The sequence below is a fragment of the Crocodylus siamensis genome, chromosome 13 (assembly GCF_052110815.1).
Source record: "Crocodylus siamensis isolate JL-2025a chromosome 13, ASM5211081v1, whole genome shotgun sequence".
NCBI lineage: Eukaryota > Metazoa > Chordata > Crocodylia > Crocodylidae > Crocodylus > Crocodylus siamensis.
In genome coordinates, this window is record NC_143407.1 from 423888 (window position 1) to 447098 (window position 23211).

A 23211-nucleotide genomic window follows, 5' to 3' on the forward strand; every position below is an offset into this window, starting at 1 on the left:
GTGGTGTCATTCTTAGACTCTGGTGTTTTGTTGAGATGAAAATTTAAATCTCCATCATGTTCTGTAGCTGTTCCCAGGCTCAGGCATTACAGCTCTAATTACGGCTGGACGCAAATTAAAGCATATGATCAAAAGAAGCAAACCTGCTGGAAAAGCCTTGCGTGTTAAGGTGAGGCATATTTCAGGGATTAGTACAATAACTGCTGTAATGAAGAACAGCTGGGAACTGCCTGGATTGGCAGCCAGAGGCTCAGCTGCCGAGTAAGGATGGATTTTGAGTGGTTTCCTTTTAAACTGCAGTTTTGGGGTGAGGCAGGTGCCTGGTAGAGTTCCTGAGGGGGAGAAGTTGTTGGCATTAGCTAGACGCAGGCGTGGTGTGAGCTTGGGCAGTCGCGGGCAGACTGGAGATGAGCAGACAAACACCCGGCTCAGGCTTGTGCCCGGGCACTTCAGGCCCTGCCTCCCTCCCTCTGGCGTGTCCTGGTGCTGTGGTGATCTGAACAGTCGGGCGAAGGCAGGAGCAAGGGGCCTTCGCCTTCTCCTTCTCCCAGACCTGATCCAGCTCCCTGTGCAAGCCAGGGAGAGGCTCCTGCTGCCCTCAGGGCCGGAGGGCTGAGAGCACATCCCACGGTGCTAATGTGATTTGTGTGGGGTCATGTCGTTAATGAGTAACCCACCATGCCGCTCCTCTCCCTCCTGATGAGAGCCTGGGAGCAGCCGAGTGGGGCCCGGCTGCAGCGCCTGGAGGTGAGGTGTTCATCACCGGCTCCGGAGGAGAGGGGAGCTGCTGGAGTCAGTCAAGTGGGTGCAGCCCCCCTGCTGCCAGACCCTGGGGTGGCTGAGCTCCCCCCGTGCCATGTGGGGGCATCTCCGCATCCCGCCGGTCCCTCATGCCCTTTGTCACTGCTGCATGGGACGGGTCCCCCCAGGATCCGGGCGCGAGAGGGGCAGCGCGAGGCCTGCAGCAGGTCGTGCTGCTGCTGTCCCCGTGCGGGCGAGGCCAGTCCGCAAGCCGAGCGCAGCGCCGCTACCGAGTGTTTTGGCGCTCCTGGCACTGTCCTGGCCTGGGCGCTCTGCGGACCCCTCCCCGGTGCCCCGGCAGAGGCAGCCGGGATGGCGGGCGCCGCAGCCGTCCCTGTCCCTGGCAGCGCCGCCATAGGGTCCGTCCTGCTGGGCAGCGCCAGCGTCCGCCAGCCCTGATGGGTTTCTCACGACCGCTCTTTCTTCTTTTCTTTCCTGTCCCGTCCTCCCCTTTCGTCCCTCCCTGCCCCTCCTGTCCCCCACCACCCTCCCCTGTCACTGTCACTTCTCCTGCCCTGTAGAGCTCTCCGTCAGCCTCCTGGCAGTGGTAGTTATTGTGTGTGGCCTCGCCCTGGTGGCAGTCTTTCTCTTTCTCTTTTGGAAGCTGTGCTGGGTGCCCTGGAGGCAGAAGGCCGTTCCCGCTAACCCCACCAGCGCCCCCAGCGAGCCGGACCGCGGCAAGGAGGCCATGGCCGACAAGCTGAAGGACACGGGCACCCTCGGCTTCCTGGAGGCAGCGGTGAAGATCAGCCACACGTCCCCGGACATCCCGGCAGAGGTCCAGCTCTCCATGAAGGACCACGTCTTGCGGCACGCGCGGATCCAGCGGCAGACGACGGAGCCGGCGTCCTCCACCAGGTGGGTGCTGCCTGGGGGGCGCGTCCGCCTCGGCTCGGTGCTGGGGCTGGCCGCCTGAGCGCTGGGCGGCGGTCCCGTGGCGGTCCAGCGTCACGGAGGCTGCCGGCAGGTGCCCGCGCTGGGGGAGACGCGGGCTTGCTCCGCACCTGAGGGGCGCCGGGCCCGTGGGCAACGCAGCACCCCCTGGGCGCGCTGGGGCTGCCGGGAAGAGAGGGGCCTTGTCCCCTCCCGTTGGCAGGACGCCCGGCCTGGAGCGGGCAGCCGCGAGCCGGACACGGCAGTGCCCGTCCAGGGCCAGCGAGCCCGAGCTCCCAGGCGTGCTCCGCCCGGCCCCGGGCTGACGGGCACGCCAGGCAGGAGCTGGTGGTGGAGCCGCCGTCCTGGCACACGGGCGGTGGCACCGGTGGCAGGTTTCCGTCCCACGTGCGCAGCCTGGCCCTCTGGGCGGCAAGGAGCCAGGCCCTGCCCCGAGCCCTGCGCGGCCGCAGAGCTGACCCGAGAAGCAGCCGGCCTGGGCCTCTCACGGCCTGGGCTTAGCGGCTTTGTTGCTGCCTCCTGCTACTGGGCCCAGAACCCAAAAGCGCCGCGGTCTGAGCAGGGGGCGGGCAGACATCCCTGGCTGCGGTGCCCTCGCCCTGGGATCGTGGGCGCGAGATGGGCCAGCTGCTGCATTAAGGCAATCGCAGGCCGGGCCCTTGATGGTGCAGCCGGACTCAAACCCTGTTACTGTGACTTGACCCCGTTGTGTCAAGCTGTCAATATGCTGGTGGCCACTTCTGCGGGGCGCGGCCGCGCCGGGCGGGCGCAGGGCCGGTGCCTTGTCAGATGGAATTAGGCCCCGCGGCGCTCGCGCTTGCTTCTGTGGCTCAAAGCAGGGCTAATTGGATAATGGGACTGACGGGTCGCTCCCTGCCCGGCTCCGCACGAGCTGGATTTCAGGGCCCCGATCAATGCTTCCGCGTTAGCCCACAGGCAGCGCGAGGGCCTCGGCTCCACGTTCATCCCCTTCCCCAGAGCTGGGGACCCGCTGGACCCTGAGGACGTGAGCGAGAGACCACCACCACCCCTTGCCACGTGTCTGAGCAAGGAGGTTCTCTGTCCTGCCGGCGCTGGGAGCCCTGAGGGGTGGGGGCAGGTGCTTGCATCCAGTTAACTTGCCCCAGAGGAGCGAAGGAAAACCCCACACACAGTGTCACGCTTGGTCAGGAAGCGCCCCTCGGCCCTGGCGCTAGAGGAGAGGCCCTGCTGCCTGCGGTAATGCGCCGGCATGGGGCTGCTGCCAGCGCCCACGCTGGCCTCAGGGTCTGCAGGACGGCGTGCGAGATGTCCAAGTAAAGGCAAGATGCCCCTGTTGCTTGTCGGAGGGTCTGGAAGGTCGTGCCAGGCGCGTCGGCCCCTCTGCACGGAGGGGCGTGTGGGGCCACGCGGGGGCGCCGAGGCCTGGGCTCAGGTGGAGGGGCCGGCCACCAGTCCCCACGGCCACCGAGTTCCCGGGGCAGAGACCTGTCCCTCAGCTGCCCGGAGCCCCCCAGCCCGTCCCCTTCGCGCCCTGGGCCCGGGTCAGCTCGGGGAGGGAGCAGGAGAGGCGAAGCGCCCAGCTGTCTTCTGCTCCTCTGCAGGCACATCTCCTTCAAGAGGCACCTGCCGCGGCAGATGCACGTGTCCAGCGTGGACTATGGCATGGACCTGCCGCCTGCGGCCGAGCAGCCGACCAGCATCGGCCGGATCAAGCCCGAGCTCTATAAGCAGAAATCTGTGGACTCGGAGGATCCCAAGAAGGAGGCGGAGAAGACCTGCGGGAAAATAAACTTCGCGCTCAAATATGACTACGAGAACGAGACGCTGATTGTGCGGATCCTCAAGGCCTTCGACCTGCCGGCCAAGGATTTCTGCGGCAGCTCGGACCCCTACGTCAAGATCTACCTGCTGCCTGACAGGAAGCGCAAGTTCCAGACGCGGGTGCACAGGAAGACGCTGAACCCCACCTTCGACGAGTCCTTCCACTTCCCCGTGCCCTACGAGGAGCTGCCCAGCAGGAAGCTGCACCTCAGCGTCTTTGACTTTGACAGGTTCTCCCGGCATGACATGATCGGGGAGGTGATCCTGGAGAACCTGTTTGAGGCCTCCGACCTCTCCCGGGAGACCTCCGTCTGGAAGGACATTCAGTACGCGACCACCGTGAGTAGGCGCAGCCGTGGCAAGGCGGAGGGTGTTGGGCGTTGCATGTGCACGGGCAGCGCGGGGCGGGGCGGCTTCCCTGCAAGACCATGCTGCGTGTTGAGGGGACCGGTCCCGGTGCCCCGTGTGGGTGACAGCCCTGGGTCATGCCGTGGGGGCTCCTCTACGGCAGGTCTCTAGCTGTCCCCATCCCCTGTGGCCGTGGGACCCGGCTGTGGGCGACAGAACTGGACTGACGCCAGAGATGTTGGACTGCTCAAAGGCACGTTTGTCTTCAGCGTTGCGTCCTCGCCTCCGTGGCTGTCGTGCTCGTGGTGGTGTCCTTGCTCCGTGGCGGGCTGGAAGCTTCAGACACGTGCCCTGGAGGGTGACGAGCGCTAACCCCAGTCGTGTCTCGTTGCTGCCCCCTGCCTGACGGTGACGCTCGCAGCGGTGTTTCTGACACCCACTGTCGCACCCATCGCTTTGGGCAGGTGGCACGCGGCTCTTGGCCGCAGCCAGCACATGTCCCACGTGCTCTGGGGAAGTGGCTTGGTCCCAGTGGGTGCAGTTCAAATCTTCCCTGCTCATCAGTTGTTCAACCTTTCAGGTGCACCGGAGGCCCCAAGCGTTCAAGTGTTCGCTGTTTTAATGTTTCCAAACCTCCAATCACTCCTCAAGAGTAGTTCCCTGCTTGAGACCTGAAGCCAGCCTTGTGCTGCAGACACAGCTGTAACGCAGCTTGTTTTTCCCACTTTAATGGCAGGGTTTGATTTTTCTGTGCCCACAGCTGGGTTCCTCGAGCTACTCCTTACACACCGTACTAAGAAAGAGCTGATGAGGTTGCTTCGGAGCCCGAGTCCTGCCCCTCTCTGCAGTGGCCTGGCTAGCCGGCTTTCAAGCTGCGTGAATGCAATTTTCCAGCGGTTTGAAAGGCTTTTCCTGACAAAATGGTCCTGATAAGTGAGAGTTTAAACAAACCCACTTGAATGCGGAGTTAAGGAATTTGCCAAATGAGCCCCGCGTGTAACGAAGCCCTTCGTGCACGGGCTGCTGGGGCACGCGTCTATCCTCTGGGATCAGCGCCTTTGCGCTTTATCTCCCACCCTCGCTCCTACATCCTTCCTCCTGGACTGGCAGCCGAGGAGAGCAGCCGTTGCTACGGTCCTGGAGCGCGGGCTCATTATTTCTGTGTAAAGCTCCACATTAATCATTATAATGGCATCACTGTCTTGAAGGTTTGCAAACACCTCTGCGCTATTGTAGTTATTGCTAAAAGCCAGGAAATGGTGAGACCCCAGCACACACTGCTAATGCTACTGAGCCGGGCTTATTGCAGGGAAGGGCAGTCCTAATTGGCTTCATAAATATGCATCAGGTCTTAGGCAGACCTAGCCCTGGGTACTAGCACTTGGCCTTAATGAAGTTCTTAATCTTCTCATCTTCGGATGCAAACAACAAGGCCGAGCTTAATTTCTGTTATTCCTGCTGCTGCGTTTGAGACATTTCTGACACCCAGGAGAGGGGAGAGCCCGGGAGGGGCTGATGGAAAGCGCCTTTCCCGCAGTCTTGCTCGGAGCCCGGCTCCCCCCGGGCTGCGCCTCCCAGACGCGGCTCGTGGGCAGGTCCCCTGGGAGTGGCCACGTCCTGCTGCCCCCTGGGACGTGGCTCCGTGTCCCGCCCTGGCGAAGGGGGCCGGGAGGGCTCTGTGGAGTGAGAGGCCTCGGGTGCAGGCTGAGCGCTTCGGGAGCGGGGAGCCGTGGTGCAACGCAGCTGGGCGAGATGGCTGCAGGCCTGGAGCTGACCTGCACATTGCTCGTGTCTCCATTGATCAAGCCCAACCCTGAGCTGGGGAAGGCACCTGCTGCCCCGTGGCAGCCCTCGGGCGCGTCGGCCGCTCGGGACCTGCCTGGGGGGTTAGACGGCGCTGCGGGATGTGTGGGACGCGTGTGTGGCGTGTGCCTGCCCCGGATTGAGATGGTGCTGGAGACTTGACGATACGCGCCGCAACCGTACAACATCCCGGCCCCGGGCCAAGCGGTTCCTGTCTCTTCTTCTCGCAAAGGAGGAGGAGGGCCAGCGGGCCGGGGGGCGGCCGGCGTGGGCCTGGGCTGCAGGGAGGACTGTGCTCAGACCGTCACGTGTGGCAGACCTCGCAGGACAGCGCGGCAGGGTGGTCCCTGGGCTGTCCTGGGCCCTCTCCCCCTTGCTTTGCTGGGAGTGATCCCGGGCCCGGGTGTCTCCCTCACCTGCCGGAGCCTCAGGACACTCCCCTGACCCCAAAACATGGAAAGGGCCAGCAGGGTCTCGGTGCAGAGGGCTGCGGAGGCACCCAAGCAGCTGACGGTGCCGTGATCAGTCGTGCATTTGCACACCCAATACGCTGGGTACAGCTGGGTCACTGGGCAGCACTGTGCAAGGAGCAGCACATTGCACGTGAACTGGAGGGACGCTTGGTTTTGCAGCTTGCTCATCCGGGGCTGCGCTCCTCCGCGGCTCCTGCGAGGCGTTTGCAGACAGCCCTGGTCCAACACAGGCAGGCAGCTTCCCTGCCCTGGGCCCCTTCCCCTCTGCCTGGTGCAGCCCCTCCGCCCTCCCGCCGAGCAAGGTGTCAGCCCTGTGCCCCGCGCGGCTCCTCTCCGCACAGGCAGCACGAAGTGAGCGAGCGCTCGCAGGAGGCCGTGTCCAGAGCTCTGCTGTGCCTGCTCCAAGCCACCACACGCTGAATAATGCATGAAGAGGAGCAGCGCTGGCTGGCGCACGCCGTCTGAATGAGCAATCGCCACGGTGCTGCAGAGCGTGCACGCTTCTGCTCAGGCAGGCCTGCAGGGCCACGCTCGGGTGCAGGCGTGCTCCACGTGCTGGCATCACGGACGGGTGTGTGCGCAAGACCCGCACCCCAGCCTACGGGGCAGCCCCTGGCCGGGCCACCGCAGGGGCTCCGGTGGGAGGTCCGTGGGGCTGTGGCCCATCTCCACGAGGTCTCTTTGCTCTCTGTGAAACCGCAACAGCGACACGAGGGGCCTGGACTTGGCCGCGCTCGTTCTCCAATAACCCTCTCCTGGCGCGAGGCTGGCACGACCAGCGCGCCTGCCCTGGCCTGGGCTGGCAGGGTCGCTCGCCCTCCGGCAGCAGCTGGAGCAGAGGGTGCGGGGCAGGCGGGAGGGAGAAGACGAGGGCAGAATCGGTTCCCAAGACCGGCCGCTGCCGCGGAGCGGGCAGGGCTGGGCAGGCCGCGTGCTCTGGGGGACAGTTGGGTCGTGTCTCGTGAGCTGGCGAAGGGCAGGCTCCACCGATGTCCGCGGGAGGTTTGCAGGTCCTGGGGGTCCGCAGTGCAAAGGCGCGTTGTTCTGAGTGGCAACAGCAATTTAAAGTGAAGTCCACGGGCCCCTGCAACGCTGCTGGCACGACCAGACCGCAGCAGCGGGGTCGGCCGTGGCTTGGAGCGAGGCTCAGGATGTCTGGTGCAGCACGCGGCAGGAGGGAGAGCGCCCAAGCCAGGGTGGCAGGACATACCCACCTGGGCCGGGCGCGGGACGTGGGCATTGCCTGGCGCGGCACCCCCCTCAGGCTAGCGATACAGTGCGGACAAGCCCTGCTCTGGCTTATGTCTCATGTGACTGCATCGGTCAGCAGGAGAGAGGTGTGCTGTGGTGTGGTCCTGTCCGCTCCGCTCCGGACGGCCCCGAGGGAGCAATCGCCGCTCCTGGACGCGGCAGAGGAGGACTCCCGTCTGTTCGGCCGTGCGAGGGCACGATGCCACAGGGAGGATCGGGAGTCGGGGCTGCAGAGACCCCTGTGCAGAACAGCTGTAGCGCTCATCACGTAGCCGCGCCGCGCCTCCACGCCTCATTAGCACAGACAAGAAGGAAGAGTGGATGATCAGACGCGTCCCTGGTGAGATTGGGAACATTAAGGTAATGAATGAGCCTTCCAAATAACCAACGTCTATTGCAAGTGTAACCAATGATTAGCGCATCTAGCGGCATTAGAGACGAGCCGTTGTATCGCGGCGCGCGAGCGAAACGCCACTCGCGGGACGGCCGGGACGGCTCGCTGGATGCAGATGATACCGGGGAAGCGGGAGAGACGTGATGCACGCTGCCGAAAATGTCCACGCGCCTAGGCAGTGCTGCTCATCCGTGCGCGTGCTGAGATCAGCGACTGACTCACAAGGAGCTACTGTTTTCGAGGTATCTGCCTGCCTCGTTACCCTGAATAGGATTAGCTGGAATTCAGTCAAGAACCAGAAGCCAGGGAGGTTTTTACACCGCGCGGCGCTCTAATAAGGCCCCTTATTAATACTGTGTGTGGATGGGAGCTCAGCTCCCAATGGACTCGTGGGTAGGTGGTAAAGATAGGGCGGCAATAAGGCAGTAACTGCGTTTCCACCTCTCTCGCTTGTGCGTGCCGACAGGGAGGCCGTGCCAAGGCGTTTTGCTGTGCTGAAGAGAAGGGCCTTTGTGAGGCTCTTGGCCCTGTAAGGTGACGGGGAGCAGAGAGGCACTGGGACCAAGAGATGGGCACATTAAGCGCTTTTATACGCGATCATCCAGTGCCTTCGGTGACGGCGCTCCTCCAGAGTCCGACCCCTTGCTCACGCGGCCCTGTCTCCAGAGGCGTTTCACCACTTTTGTATTCTCTGTGGTTGAAAGGAGTTGGGATTTATTTGCTAGTCAAGTGAAGCCGCTGTCAAAAACCCCGGCTTGAATACACCACTCATTAGTATTCTGCACATCCACGTGGAATAAATATCTCATCTTTGCCTTTCCACAGGATGGGGAAGTCATTTGGCAGGATGCTCGTGCATCATTGAGATCTATGGCTCTAACACTCGGGAACCTGCGAGTGCCTAATGCCTGCGCCTGCCTGCCTCGCCCCCTCCTCCTCCTACCCGCTACCCTTCTCTTCAATGAATCGTTTCCTCGCAGTGGGAAGAGTCCAGTGCCCGACTCTGCAGATAAATGGACTTTGTGCCCTGCGACAACGAGCACACTTGTGCCTGTTCTCCCCGTATGTTTTCGGCATCTCTGCATATTTCGGACAACGGTGGTTGGGGTGGGTGATCGCTGGTGAAGCAACACCGACCTGTGCAGAAGCTGGGTTTGGAGTCCCATCCAAACCGGGCACGACGGAGCCGGCTGGTAGCGGGTGTCGCTAGTCAGGGCCGAGCTGCGAGCGGTGCTAAGCGCTCCGGGCAGAGCGCCCAGCGCACGGATCCACTTGCAGGTCACCAAACCAGCCCCTTTGAGGCCTGCGGGATGTAGTAACTGCTGCACGCTCCCGGGCTCCACGCTTGGCTTCCCCTCTCGATGCAGACATCGCTCCCGTGGACAGCAAAGGGCCGGAGCCCTGGGCCCAGCTGCGCCCGCGCCGGGTGAGCCGGGGGCACGCGACGGCAGCCAGGCGGGCGCCGGCCGTGAAGAGGCTGGTTCGGCTCAGGCCGCCCGAGGCTCCGTCTGGGATCTGGGGCTGCTGGAGGCTCGCGGAGAGACAACCGGGGTCAGGAGTTGCTGGAACAAAATGTCAGGGCAGGATCCTGCCCCGGTCACGTCTAGTCCAGCCCCTGCCTGTGGCGGGGCCAGCCCTGTGCAAAGCAGCCCGGACGTCTCGCATCCTGACTCCGCGAGGCAGGAGCGATGCCCGAGGTGTGCGTGGGAGCAGAGCGGGGGGCTGCGCCGACGCTGGCAGGGGACAAGCGGATCCTGTGGCGGGGCTCCCGGGTCTCCAGCTGCAGCGTCCCTCCCCCGCACGGGGCTGGGCTTGCCTGCGCCAGGCCTGATCCCGTGTGACGTTTGACGTGTCCCAGCTGCGCCGTGCCTGCCGGAGGCAGTGCTTGGGCTGCGCCTCTCCCCCGTCTGCCCCACGCCGCGGGCAGCGACTGCTGCAGCCGCACCGTGCCCGGCCTGCCCTCCCGCCCCGTCTGCGCAGCGCCTGGCGCGGGCCGCCCTGACCCGTGGAGGTCCCACGCACACCAGAAGCTGCACGGCCCCGGGGCAGTCCCCAGACGCACTTCAGCCGCGGCCTTGACCCTGACAGCCCAAAGGGGCCTTGGGAGACGGGGGCAGCTGAGGGGATGGGGCAGGCCCGGGGGAAGGCAGCAGCCAGCTGTGGCACGGCTGGTTTGCCTAGTGTCAGAGGAGCAGCGGGTGCCCTGAGCCCACGCCGGCTGAGCAGGAGCGGGTCGCACATCCCCGGGCGGCAGAGGAAACCAGGGGGAAAGGGCTGTAGTTGTTTGGAAAGCCTAGCACTCCCCTTCCCTCCAAATCCGGGGGAGGAGGCGGCAGGATCGCTCCAGAGCTCGCTGCAGCCCTTCGGTTCCCGCTCAGTGACTTAATGTGGAGATGCGTGGACTCATGACAGTTCGCCACAGCTACAGTGAGTCAGTCTCCTGCACTTACCCAGGCAGCTCCTCCAGCCCTGTTTCTCCTCGGATGAGTATATTGGCTCCATTTACTGGCTCACGCAGCTTCAATTTTAGTATTTTCAAACGGTGTAATTGTGCTCTTGCGACAGTCGGCCCCAGTGCCGAAGCCGTGCCTGCCACCGCAGAGCGGATCTGATGTGACAGGCTAAGTCGTAGGTGGATCTTCTGCGGGCGCGGGGGCTGCTGAAGCAGGCTGGCAGCCCTCATTTGCAGCGGGGAGCTGTGGAGGAGAGGACTTCTGCAGCTTGGGGTGTTTGCTCGTGCCAGTGCGACCTGGAGCCCCTCTCCCTGTATGGCAAACTGCTGATTCAAAAGGAAAAGCTGAGGGTGGGCCAGGAGGCTCCCCTTGGGATTTCATTGCTGGTATAGAGGTGTAAGGAGTAACGCCCATTGCCCCTGTGAGATGGACGAGGTCTCCTCTCCATGACTGGCAGCACGTTGTTGGGTGAAGTTAGCGGTCCCTCCGCTCGGCCCGGCCCGGCCCGCTCATAAAACTGGAATCAAGGCAGCAAGCGTCCGTGGCAAGGCTCGTTCTGGGCGTGTTGTAGGGCGTCACCGCTGTGCAAAACAGCTGGGGCCTGCAGAGCAGAAGTGGCTGCATTTTGTAAGTGGTGCTGCATCCCAGCTGCCTGCCTGTGGGTTGGGAAGTGTTAACAAGTGAAGAGTAAGCTTCAAAAGCCCTTTGGGAGGCAGGAATGCTACTAAGATAATGTGCGGTGGTGCAGAAGGCGGTACCTGCTTGCTTGCTTGCTTGGTGTGTTTATTCAGCACCTCTCTGGGGACACCTGTAGCTAATCAGCCCTCGCTCCCAACAGCATTTCTAATGAGGAAGATCCCCTGAGCAGTGGGTGAGCAGTCAGAGGAAGAGGGAGAGAGCCGGCCTGGCAGAGGGTAAAGGATCCCAGACGGTCATGGACTGTGCAGGGGAAAAAGAGTCCCTGACAGCCTGGGGGTGGGATATGGAGCTCATGAGCCCCAGGACCCTGCTTCTGGGTCTGGGCCAGGGTGGCAGTGTCCTGGCCCTGTTCCCATCTGACAGCTCGTGATGGGGGCATCACAATGCTTACAAGTGTAGCTGCTGCTGACGGCTCCTTGGGCAGCTCCAGAGGACAAGGCTCGGCGGGAGCACGCTGCAGCCGGAGCTGCTCACCCCGCGCCTTCCTGTGCCTGCCTGCCCGCCGCTGCGCGGTGCCCGGAGCTGGGGCGTTCGTTGACTGGGCTCTCCCGTGGCCAGGGGCACGTGGGTGCGTCATGTCCGAGGAGGAACCAGAGATCAGTTGTGTGAACAGCTCTGCCCGTCATCTCTGGTGCCTGCTCCCCCAAATACCCGTGAGCAGAGGCCGAGCACTCGCCCGGCCAGGGAAGGGCTGGCGCTCCGAGCACCTCCACGGGTCAGACCCTCGCACGGCTCCACGTGGTGTGTTCGCGGGGCATGGATCGGCTCTGGTCTCGCGTTCGCGTTCCCGTCTGGGAAGAACAAGAGGTTTGACTGGGCGAGATGGGACCTTGTGCCCGGGCTGTGGCAGGGCTTCCTGTCAGCTGGCTCTGCTCCCTTAAAACCCAGCCAGGCCCGGGACCGGGCTGCGTGCCTCCCCTCGAAGGGACAGCTGGTCTCGAGAGAAGCAAGTCCCCCCACATGAAAGTACCTTGTGTCTGGCATTGCTGCTCCTTTGAGGTGTGACTCCCCCACCCCTGCAAAGGCTCCCCGGACATGGGTGACGAGGTCTGTCCTCATGGGTGAGACCTCAGTTACTGCAGCACAAGGAAGCCCTGGGGGGCTTGGGGCACCTGTCAGCCGGCCCGGCGACACCCCTGGTCCTGGAGCCTGGGGCCAGGGAGCCGGCGTCTGCCCAGACCGGCTCTTCTCATGCTGTGAAGGAGCCAAGGTGCAGGCGGGTGGAGCAGGCAGAGCCGGAGCCAGCATGAATTTCCTGAGAGTGAAAGGGGAGGGAAATAGTTGACATTGAGGGGCCTGCCACGGTCACGTCCCCATCCCCTCTAGCGTCCAGGTGTGCAGCGCTGCCAGGCAGGCACCGCGCTGGACCTGGGCTGTAGTGCAGACGCCTCGGGGACCAGATGGGCCCCGGCGATGCGTGTCTGCGCCCGTGCCATGCTCGGAGCAGGGGAGGGACGGGGCACGTGCGGTGCCCGTGCGGAGGAAGGACGTCCAGCCTGGAGGAGGGGAGGAGGAGATCTGGGAGCAAAGGGCGCGGGGCCCATTTCCTGTCCTGGGTTCTTGGCGAAGGAGGTTCCTGCGGGTTTGCTGTAAACGTGACCCCCGATGGGGCGTCCCCCCCCCCAGAGGCTCCAGCGCTGGGCAGCGGGGCGGGACGTCTTCATCTGTCCCATTAGACGGCCGCAGTCGCCACCGCGGGGAGGCGCCCGCCCTTCTGCGCTCGCGTCCCCCCCCGCACTGCGCTCTGGAAGGGGGTCGGTGCTCGGGGCAGGGGGCTGGCAGTGGAGGCCGCGAGGGTATCGGGCACTGCCTGGACGTCTCATCTATCGCTTCCCTGATGGTGGCCACGTGGTGTTGGCGTCGCTCATTCTGTGCAAGCTGCAGAGCGGGAAGGGCCACGTGCGTGGGCTGAAGCTAACATAAGGCTGGAAGTGAGGTCTGCGCCAGGGGCCATGCCGGCCGCCTCCTGGAAATGTGGCCCCTGGGCCTTACCCCAGCACCTGGCACAGAGAAATGCAGCCCCCCCACCCCAGCTCAGTGCTGCCCAGTGGGGGCCCCGGGGACCACAGCAGCCGTGCGCTGGGCACTCGTTCAGCTGCCCGCCCGCCAGGGCCCCCGAGCACTTCGCTTGACGAGATCTGTTTTCCATAGGGCGGCATTGATTAGCATCAGTTGTCTTCTCCTCTTTTCATTCTTTCTTGGTCGAGTCCCAGCTCAGCTGCTGCATTATCTTGCTCAGGGGTTGTGGCTGCCCGACAAGCACGTAATTACTGGGTCGTCCCTTTTGCCTTTGTTAATAGTGGCACGGTGTGGGCTCTCATTTGGTGCTCTGGAGCATTTCCAGCTTTCCCAGACTTGCTGAACATCAGCATTAACAGTCCAGAGAGCTCCTTATGCAGCTCTTTGAAAACTCTTGGGCATGCATACAGTATAAGGACTTGTTGATTTTTTTTGCTGCTGTTTGAGACCCTTCAGCTCCCGTGCAGCTGGCAAGGGTGGTATTGCTATCATGCAATGCACAGCCCCTGCCTCGGGGCACTGGCACCGACAGTCTTGCAGGCCCCCTCAGGGATCAGTGCCCTGCCTGGAGGTCCTTCTCTTCCCGGTCTACTCAGTGGATCAGGCTGGCTGTCGCCTTTTGGGGACTTCCCCATATTTAGCTCAGATAGCTGGGGACAGTATCTGGCCCGTTGTTTCTCCCGCTGGACTTGCTCAGACCCCAGCTCTGCTCTCGGTGAGGTCCTGGGTGTGACACGGGGCGGATCCCGGGTCGTGCATCTGCAGTGTGGTGCAGCTGAAAGGCAAGGGACTTGTGATGGCATGTGGGGCGCGAGTCCTGCAGTGACCGCTCTGACATGTGCCCTCGAAACGTGGCCCTTGCGAGCTCAGGGCTCTTCTGACCTTCTCGCTGAGGCCCCCCACGCCTCCGTCGTCAGCCACCCTGCGCCCGTGCAGGCCGGAGGGGCTTTGGGAAGGGGCGAGGGGTGCGTGTCCACGTTCTGCAGGGCAGGGACGTGCAGATGGGGCTTCCGCGGGGAAGGCGGAGAATCTCGGTGCCTGCAGGGAGACCAGAAGGCTCCTGCTCTGGGCTGGGCTTCCCTTCTCCAGGAAGACTGTCAGAAACGACAGATCCTCCAGCCGCCCTCCCATGCTGGCAGGTGTCAGCGAGCCGGTTAGCACTCAGCGATGTGATGGGGTAACAGATGCTTTTCCAGGGAAGTGACACATGAAGGCCAGCCCGTGGCACACCGCATTCCCAGGCCACAGCAAACCAGGCTTTGGCAGCCTGGAATTCAATCTGACACATGCAGTTTGTCTCCGGTAGACGACAGTGCCAGCCTTGTCAGCAATGCGAAAGGTCTGTGCATGTAAGCCCATCTCCCTGCATCTCACTTGCCCAGGACTGAGCCCTGCGACCTTTCCCTTGCGCTGTGCTTCTAGCAAGCGGGACGGATGCGGTGGAGGGACCGGCTGTCGCTGAGGTTTGCTGCCCGGTGACCGTGTGCAGTGGAGATCTTCCCAGCAGCTCCTTGCACGTGACGGCGGCAGAGAGCTCGCGGGCTCCTGGGAGCCACGCGCAGCAACCCCTCTCCTTGCAGTCGAGATCCGGACGACGCGGGGCAGCTGGGTGCGTAGAAGTTGCCCCGGAAGGGAGGAGCCGGCTGGCGTAATGCTTCCAGAGGCGCAGCTTTCTCGGGACGAGGCCTCCGCCAGCGCGAAGGCGTGGGCTCCGCAGCGAGGGGCCACGGGGTTCGAATAACATTTCGACTCTTGAGGGCCTCAAGACGACCCCGATCTTTGATTTCGTTGAGTAACAAGTCTGCCCAAGTGAAGGAGCAATCCAATCGAAGACCCCCCACCCAGGTTACGATTTTCACATCTTACAGTGGGGGTCTCATCTGTTACGGGGGGGCTGACCCCCCCATAATGCGACCCCGAGGGCCGCCCGCGGGCCCGGGCCAGGTGGGTTTCGGCACTGGGGAGGAGCGTGGGGCGGGGCAGGTCCAAGTTCCCAGTTGCTCTGCCTCTGCAGAGGGGAAAGGATGCGCGGTGTCCGCGGGGCGGGGCCGGGCCTGCCACTGCGCTGCCGGCGGCAGATGGGCGTCCTGCGCATCGTGAAGACGCCGCACCCCTCTTAGCAAGTCCCCGAGCTGCGAAGCCGACCCAGGAGCCCAGGGTGCAAGTCCCACCAGGGAGCAAGGGCCGCAACAGAGTTCAGCTTGGTCACAACTGATCTCCCATCCCACCCGGGCTTCTCAGTCTAAACGGGAGCCTCAGGACAGGGGCGTCCGTGTGAGGAAGGACAGACACCCTGCCGGGGTCTGGGAGCTGCGCTGGCAGGGCTGCCTGTGCTAGTGGTGGGGTCAGCGGCCAGGGGACTTTGTTAGTGCTCGGTTGCGGCCACAGAAAGGCAGCGCGGTGACTACCCCTGTGCCATGGCTTGCCCCAGGGCAGCAGCTTGCGAGCCCTCACCCTGTTCCTGCGAGGCGGGTCAGTGTTGCCCTCTCCAGCACGTTGATGGGGAAACAGAGTCGCAGCAAATCCGATGGCCTGTGGGTAAGAATAGCACCCAGAGGCCCGAGTGTCTCGTCCCCTCCTGTACCCGTCATGTTAAACTGCCTGGATTTAAAACAGCACGGCTCCGGATCCCAGCCGGAGCTGCCGCGCGCGGCCGGTTGGTGACTGACGGACGCGTTTGTGTTTCAGACCACACTGCGCAGCCCTCTGCCCCTTGCTCCCTGCCTCTGGTCTCAGGGACGCGTGTCCCTGGCTCTCATCTCTGCCCACGCAGTTCTTCTCTCGGGAGATGACAACAAAGGCTCGTATCAGTGGTGCTGGAAATAGGCAAGTTCGTGCTCCTGGCAAACAGTGCCCAGGGGCTGCGCTTGCAGCCAGCTGCCTCGCTGTGTGCCCATAGCTCCTGCGCGGAGCTGGCCCCCGGCAGCAAACCTGGCGCTGCTAATGACTGGCGCACGCTGGCAGCAGAGCGCACAGGGCCGCGGCCAACAGCGCTCCCGGGTCTGTTATCGCTCCGGCTCTACTGACTCATGAAAGCAGCTACCCCAGCAATAACACGAGTCATTTAACAGCCCCAGTTTCACACGCTGCTGCAAACAGAGCAGGGCCTGGTGCAACCAGGAATATTTCTAATTCTTTTTTGCAGCCCAGATAACGTGATCGCTGCCTTTCAGTTGTTCTGTTCCCAAAATGCTGCTTGTATGATGATCCTGGCAGCGGGGCTGGATCCAGCACCTTCAGCACTGCCGCAAAGACCATTTCAGTGACAGGCGTGACTCCAATGGCTAGTTGCAGTAGTAGGCTCTTGTCCCTTAGCAGGGCAGCTGCGGGAGGGGGATATGTCACAGCCCTGCCAGTCTCTTGTAGCAGTTTCCAAGAGAGCTGAGCTCGTTTTTCAACTCTGCCGGCGAGTCCGTGCTTCTCTTGAAAGGAGCCGAGACAGCGAGCTGCTTTCTGATATTATCCCAAAGCCAGCTGCCCCCATCACCGTTATTAAGAAGCAAAAGCCTTTTAAAAGCTAATTACAATCTGGAAGCTCCAGACACACAGTTCTTAAAAAGTCAAGTCTAAAGCATTAGGCTGCAGCTCAAGACGTAGTCGTCTTCATTACCAACGCGTGGATATTTCTGTAAACAGCTCTCCATCACAAATAAGCAGATCGGAGCAGGCGAGCTGTCCTTAGCTGCCAGGGCGACGGCTCGCCAAGCGCACAAACCCTCCCCGATGGGGGGGGGGCAGCCCGGGGAAGATGTGGTGCCCGCTGCAGAGCTGATGTTGGGAGGCGCTGAGGGACGGGCCAGGGCGGTGGCGTTGCCTCGCGAGGTGCTCCGCAGCTGGACACGGCTGGACAGGGCGGTGTGGGGAAGCATGAAATGCTTTGAGACGTGGCCCATCGGGATGTGATTGCTCAGTTTGCTCTTTATTAGTCCTCTCCATTGCGTGGCTGGAGCTGTGTAACCTACCCCAACGAAGCCTGGGCTCCCGCACGCTGCGTGCCTGGGGTTCGGTTGCAAATAGCCCGTCACCCTGTTCACTTGCAGCGTCGTGAGTCCCTCCACCGCCTGCGAGAGTCCCTTCTGGCCTTGCGGGGAGGAGGGCGCAAAGGGCACCGAGCGAAAGCAGCTCTGGCAGGCTCGTGCTGGGGCGATGGCGCCGGGCCGGCAGTGCTGCTGAGCGTGAGCATCTGCAAAGACGGCACTTCCTACTAGCCGCGCCGAGCTTCTGGGCTCTGGCGTTGGGTGGAGAACGAGGGACAGTAATGTCACCATGCAGCTTGATTAGAAGGAACAGACTGCCCGCCGGGAAGGCCCCCCCAAGGCCGTATAACGGGCAGAGTCTTTAATCCGCTCACCTCGGTAACACCTGAGCAGCGCTTGTCAGGTGGAAGTGCGATGCCCTGGTCGCGGTGTGCGGCCGATAACCCGGCTGAGCGCAGCGCTCGGAGCAGATCGGCTCTGAGAGCACAGTCATTTATGTGAGGTGACAAGCGCAGCCTGCTCGCGGTGCGGCCCAGCCGCGCTGCAGCCGACACGCTCGTCGCTGGCAGCAAGTTTGCAAACAACACCACAGAGAGCGATTGAATTCGCCAGCGAGCGCCCTGAGCACCGGGTATCTAACCAACCCAGCCCTGCTCCGTTCACAAGCCGAGTGTCCGCGGCACCGGCGAGAGGCAGAACCGGAGCGGCGCTGCGCTGCAGCCTGGCTGCGGTGCTCGGCGCTCCCCAGGCGCCCCGTTCAAAGCTGTCGTGGGCGGCTGACGGCAAGGCCCTGCGCCGCACTCCCCCACCGGGGTCTCTCCCCACCGTCCTCTCTCGTCGGCTGAGGATGAGGCCGGGGAAGCTGCAGGCTCTCACCATGTGCATGGACAAGAGCCCGGCTTCGGTGGGACCTGTTGGCACAGAGGAGCAGCAGTCGGTGCCGGTCCCGGGGGCTAGGTCGGGGGTGCTGGGCGGTGCGCAGGTGTGCAGGACGCCTGTTTGTTGGCAGGTGAGGTGTAGGTGGCGGTTTGGCCAGCTCTCGCATACTCCTGATGCTCTGTCCTCTCTGTTTTGTTCAAGGAAAGCGTGGACCTGGGCGAGATCATGTTTTCCCTGTGTTACCTGCCGACTGCAGGCCGCCTCACTTTAACGGTCATCAAGTGCAGGAATCTTAAAGCTATGGACATTACTGGCTACTCAGGTAGGTTGTGCCTTCTCTCGGGGTGAGCTGCCTCCCCACGCCTGCTCTGCAGCTCGCCGCCCAGGCTGGCTCGCTGGCGCACGACGTGTCTGTCGTGGGGGCACGGAGCAGAGCTATGTCAGCGCTGAAGCGGCTTGGCAAAGGCACACGTTTGTGTAAGCACATCAAAGGCACGGGCACAACTGTATGAATAACATGAACTCTCTGCTAGCCATTCCCAGCCACAGCCCTGCCCCTTGCCCTAAAGCTGAGCCGGGGCCCTGGAGTGCCCACGAGAGCGGCAATTCCCCTTGCTGCCACCACGGCCCCGGGAGCAGGGGTGCTAAGGGGGCGCGTGCTTGCAGCGCCAAGGAGCCTGGGAGGGGACCGGCACAACTAGACGAATGTGAAAAGCAGTCGGTGGCCTGGAAGCCTCTGGGTCTTGTGGCGGCCCGTGTAACGCTCAGCAGCAGTTCACGACACGATCCCTGGGCAGACAACGTTCCTGCTCCTGTTAGACCTCAATGCAGTTTGAAATGTCTGAGAGCTGAGGTTGCAGAGGGAGGGCAGCTCCGTCGCTCTGCAATAATCTGCTCAGCGCAGCCTCCGAAGGCGCTGACATTTCCCCAGCCACCCGCAGCGCTCCCTGCGCTGGAGCTGGAGTCAGGCCCTGGACAGCCGGGCGGGGAGCCTGTCCCTGTGCCGCCCCTTGCCACTGGCACCAAGAACAAGTGCTTTTAAACCCCCGAAGGGACCCTGTGCGACTCACGACAGGTCGTGGGCATTGCACTCAGGCAGTAAGGCTGTGTCTGCAAGTAATGGCAGCTTTGCTGGGGCTCAGAAGGCCAAGAGCAATCGGGCATTATCGGTGAAGCATTTTGCTGCGTCTAAACAGGCTGTGTGGGGTGTGCCTCCTCTCGTGTACTCCCTGTACCCCTTGGCTCCACAAAGGCAGAGAAAGATGCCTGCAAATGGAGTTCTGCTCCGTGCTGTGATTGCCAAGGTTGCTGTGTTATATTTCAGTCTGTTCATCAAATATTGAAAAAGGTGCAGATTTGCTTCAGAAAATGTGCAGGGTTGCTGTACGCTAGATGCTTCTGTGCGTTCAAATGAGAGCCAGACTTCTCCCGGTGTCCATTAGCTGTTGATGGGATTGAGCCTCCCCACGTGCCGGAGCCCGCGGCCTCACCTGGGAGAGCTGACTGATGCCGCTGACTTTCCTTCAGAGGTGGCCACGGGCCTGATTCCCCACCACCGTATGTTCTGCCAGCGCCAGGGACTCAATGTGGAGCAATTTTATAAGCTCCTGTATATCCGTTTCCTTAGCAGAACTGGAGGGCACCCCTGGGAGGCATTAACTCATGGTACAGCCTTGAACACAGCTTCTCCTTCCCCTTCCATCTGGATGCTGCAGTGGTGCCAGCAGCCCTGGGGAGACCAGTGCCCGGCCTGCGCTAGGAACTGTACAAATGCCAAAGAGGAAACAGCCCCAAAGGCCCAGGGTCGGGGCTGAGTTGCAAGCAGAGGGATGGGGGTGAAATGTGCTCCACGTACGACTTCTTTGGCAGCAAGTTCTCTCTGCTTTGGCAATGCAGAGGGAGGCGTGCGACACCTGCCTGTAGAGACGGGAACCCTTTGTCCAGGCAGCGTGAGCAGGATCCCTAATGGGGACAGGGTTGGGAGCAGCCGGAGCGTCTCTGCGGGGTATGGCAGCTCTCCTGGAGCGACGGAGCTGTCTCGGCATGGCAGAGCAGATCGGCTGTTGGCGGGATATACGTGACACGGCAGTGCAAGTCCCGTGTCCCCTGTAACTGCCGTTTCCCCACAGGGCACCAGCCTACTGCTTCTGCAGTTAATGGAGCAGCTCCTTCGGTTCCAGCTCCTTGAGCTCCTGCAGTGGGAGCCTTTGCTTTTCCCAGGCTCAGCTCCCAAGGGCTGGACTGTCCCTTCCCCTTGGGCCTCTCCTCTGCCTGGGCAGGGGTGTGAGAGCATCGCTGCAGCAGCCGGTGAGGTGCCAGTGGGGGCCCTAACCTTAACCCCCCACCGCTGAAACATCTGGGTTGAAATGAAGTCCACATTACAGCCAAAAAGCTAGCTGCATGTTTCACAGTTTCATAGTTTCTAGGGTCAGAAGGGACCTGAGTAGATCATTGAGTCCGACCCCTGCCATGGCCAGAAAGAGTACCGGGGTCAAATGACCCCGGCAAGGTGTACATCCAAACAAGGTGTACGTGTCTTGTCTTCCCCTGCGGCTAACCCATGTCGCGAAGCCCTCAGCAGGTACTTCTGGGCCAGAACCGGGAGGTTTGCAGGGCAGGAGAAAGGGGACCATGGCTGAGCGCATTCGCCGCAGACAAAGGTCTCCTACCCCCCATCTCAAGCTGACGTTATGCCTTAGGCCCCACATAGCCCCACACTGTCCCTTGAACACCAAGAGTTTGCCCCTTCTCCTCTCCAGATCCATACGTCAAGGTGTCCCTGCTCTGCGATGGGCGAAGGCTGAAAAAGAAGAAAACCACCATCAAGAAGAACACGCTGAACCCCACCTACAACGAGGCAATAATCTTTGATATCCCCCCGGAGAACATGGATCAAGTCAGCCTGCTGATCTCCGTCATGGATTACGATCGGTATGCGAGGGCGTCTGGGCGGGGGGAGCGGAGAGCCTGTTTGGCACTGGTTTCCCTGCTCAGCTGCTAAGCTCCTGGGCCTGGCTGCCAGGGTCACACAGCCGGATTGTGTCGACGTGAGCCCATAACGATGCATTGCAAAGTGTTGTGTACATTTAATGCTGCGGGTAATTATTCTGCTGGAAGCATGAGTACAATAGGCCTGATCCTTAGCTGTCAGGCATTTTCTCCTTGAGGGACTGACTTCCTCACTGGGGAGGGTTGCTGGAGTGCACGCCAGGCCATCCATCATCCCTGTCAGCAGGCGAACCGCTTCCCTTCCCGCGTGCGGCAGGTGGAGCACGACGGACCCGGTCGTCACCGAGTCCTCCTGGTGCAGCGTCTCACTGCACCCTCCGGGGCCCCAGCACCTTCCTCAGGCTCTGGGAAGGATTTGCGTCCAGGCTGCAGATTAGACCTCATACAGGATCCCCAGAGGCTCGAGTTTTGCTAACGTTATTGTCAGTATTGGTCTGGGGTTTTGTGGGGGGGTACTTTGGGGGGCTTGCCAGGCCCCGTTGTGCTGGCAGCTGCACAAACACGCAGGAAGCGACAGTAAGAGCATTGCCTTGACGCCTAGCTGGAAGCTGACTTACAGGCGGGCCTCCCGGGGCCTGAGAGCCCAGCTCAGAGACAAGATAATGTTCCTCTTTCCCTGTTTCTAGCGTGGGCCATAACGAGATCATTGGAGTCTGCCGCGTGGGGATCAATGCCGAGGGCCTGGGCAGAGACCACTGGAACGAGATGCTGGCTTACCCGCGGAAGCCGATCGCTCACTGGCACCCGTTGGTGGAGGTGAAGAAATCCTTCAAAGAGGTGCGTGAAGCCGGTTTTCTCCCTGCGAATGCGAGCACCATGCGTGACTGAGCTGGCCCGCGGCTCTCTAAAAGCCTCTCCGCGCTGCAGAAAACTCTAGCAGGGCCTGAGGGAGCTTTTCACCCGAGGTGAACCCTAGAGAACAAGCGTCTCGGCTCTGGCTTGAAATAGCTCCTCGGGCCGGGGAGCAGGGACGCACAGATCAGATTGCTATCGCAGGTTTCTTCTTTTTACCCCAAGTGTGAGGGCAGTCGGGAGGGGGAACGCTATTGCGCTCCCAAAATAAATTGCCCAGGGACACCATGTGCTTCAAGGATTCATTTCTTTTCCCCTGAAAAACTTTTCTGTTGACTCATCTTTGAGCCTTTGAAAAGGAATAAATAGAACAAGCGAAGCTGCTCTGAGGACCTGGGGAGGTGAAGATTGTCCGAGGGGAGCCGGCCACGGGGAACAGGCTGGAAAGAGCCAGGCACCTTCGCGGCCAAGTGCCGCTCTCCTTCCCCCGGCTCCATTTCCTCACCTTTCCTTGCGCTCCGCTTTGCTCCTTGTCTAATGGAAGCTCCTGGGGGCAGAGACGTGCTCTTCTCACTCTCTTCCCGTGCACGTCGGCAGTGCTTCAGAGGCTTGCGTGGGGATGGCAGCAGTATCTCTCACGCTGGCCGGGGCCGTTCTCCATCCAACACGGTCGAAGGAGCAGGGCATTTGCCTCTGCCATGTCACGTACTCCACCTGCTAGAGGCTGGGGCTGGACCCCACGGGCCACAGCAGCGCTCGCAGATCCTCTGTTCCTTGGAAACCGGGTCGGCTCTATGCCAGCTGCCTCCCTGAGCTTATGCGGTGTCTGCCGGTCATTCACGGGGTCCAAAATGCACTTGGTCCAGCGCTGGGCCTGCCTCAACTGCGCAGGGGCTTCTTCTGCACGAGGCGGCAGCTCCGAGTCCGGATCAGCTGGCCTGTGTCTCAGCTGTTTCTGCCAGAGCTTCCCCGAGTGCTGTCTGTTTTAGCAGGCGCCTGCTGCAGGAAGGGAACACAACTGACGAATCCCCTTGTCCGGAGCAACAGGAATTCGCCACCACTCATCGGAGCCTTTCGCGACCATCCGGGCTGCAGCATCTGTCCTGCCCCGATACAGTCGCTGCGCGTACAGGGGCTGGGTTTGACACTCGTCTCCGGAAGAGCCCAGCGCGGATCCTCCCAGCTTCTGCAAACCAGTCTGAGACCTGCCGGGTAGCTGATGTCTTCTAGGCCTGCCCTGATCTCACTTTAGCCCCATGGGAATCGGAAGTGGCTTCCCTGAAGTCAGCAATGTAAATCACGTGTAAATCAGACCAGGATCAGGCCCTCTGGCCTCACTGATCTGGAGACTGTGCCCAGTCACGGTGCCTCTGGGTGCTGAGCCGTACCCCTGGATGCACCGCTCAGCCCAAACCAGTCACGTGCCTCTCGGCCTCTTGGACCCAGGCCCGCGCTGTCAGGCCACAGTGTTGCTGCGGCGGGGCTTGGGGCTGCTCCAGCTCCGGGGACGTGCGACATGCAGTGACCGGGAGGTCAGAGACGGCCCCGCAGCGGCTGAGTGCAGCTGTCACGTTCGACTGAAAGGAAGAGCCGCTTCCTGCCCTGCCTCAGGCTGG

At 62.1% G+C, this 23211-nt stretch overlaps 1 protein-coding gene across 1 annotated transcript in view; it reads left to right on the plus strand.

The window, feature by feature from the left end:
* The window catches only part of SYT6 (synaptotagmin 6), a 39623-nt gene that overhangs the window by 11582 nt on the left and 4830 nt on the right, over positions 1 to 23211 (plus strand). The window contains exons 2-6 of the mRNA XM_090025902.1: positions 1323 to 1659; positions 3279 to 3837; positions 17996 to 18116; positions 20554 to 20725; positions 21430 to 21580. Of these exons, the coding sequence (XP_089882028.1) occupies positions 1323 to 1659; positions 3279 to 3837; positions 17996 to 18116; positions 20554 to 20725; positions 21430 to 21580 (1340 nt within the window). The remainder of the gene's footprint in view (positions 1 to 1322; positions 1660 to 3278; positions 3838 to 17995; positions 18117 to 20553; positions 20726 to 21429; positions 21581 to 23211) is intronic.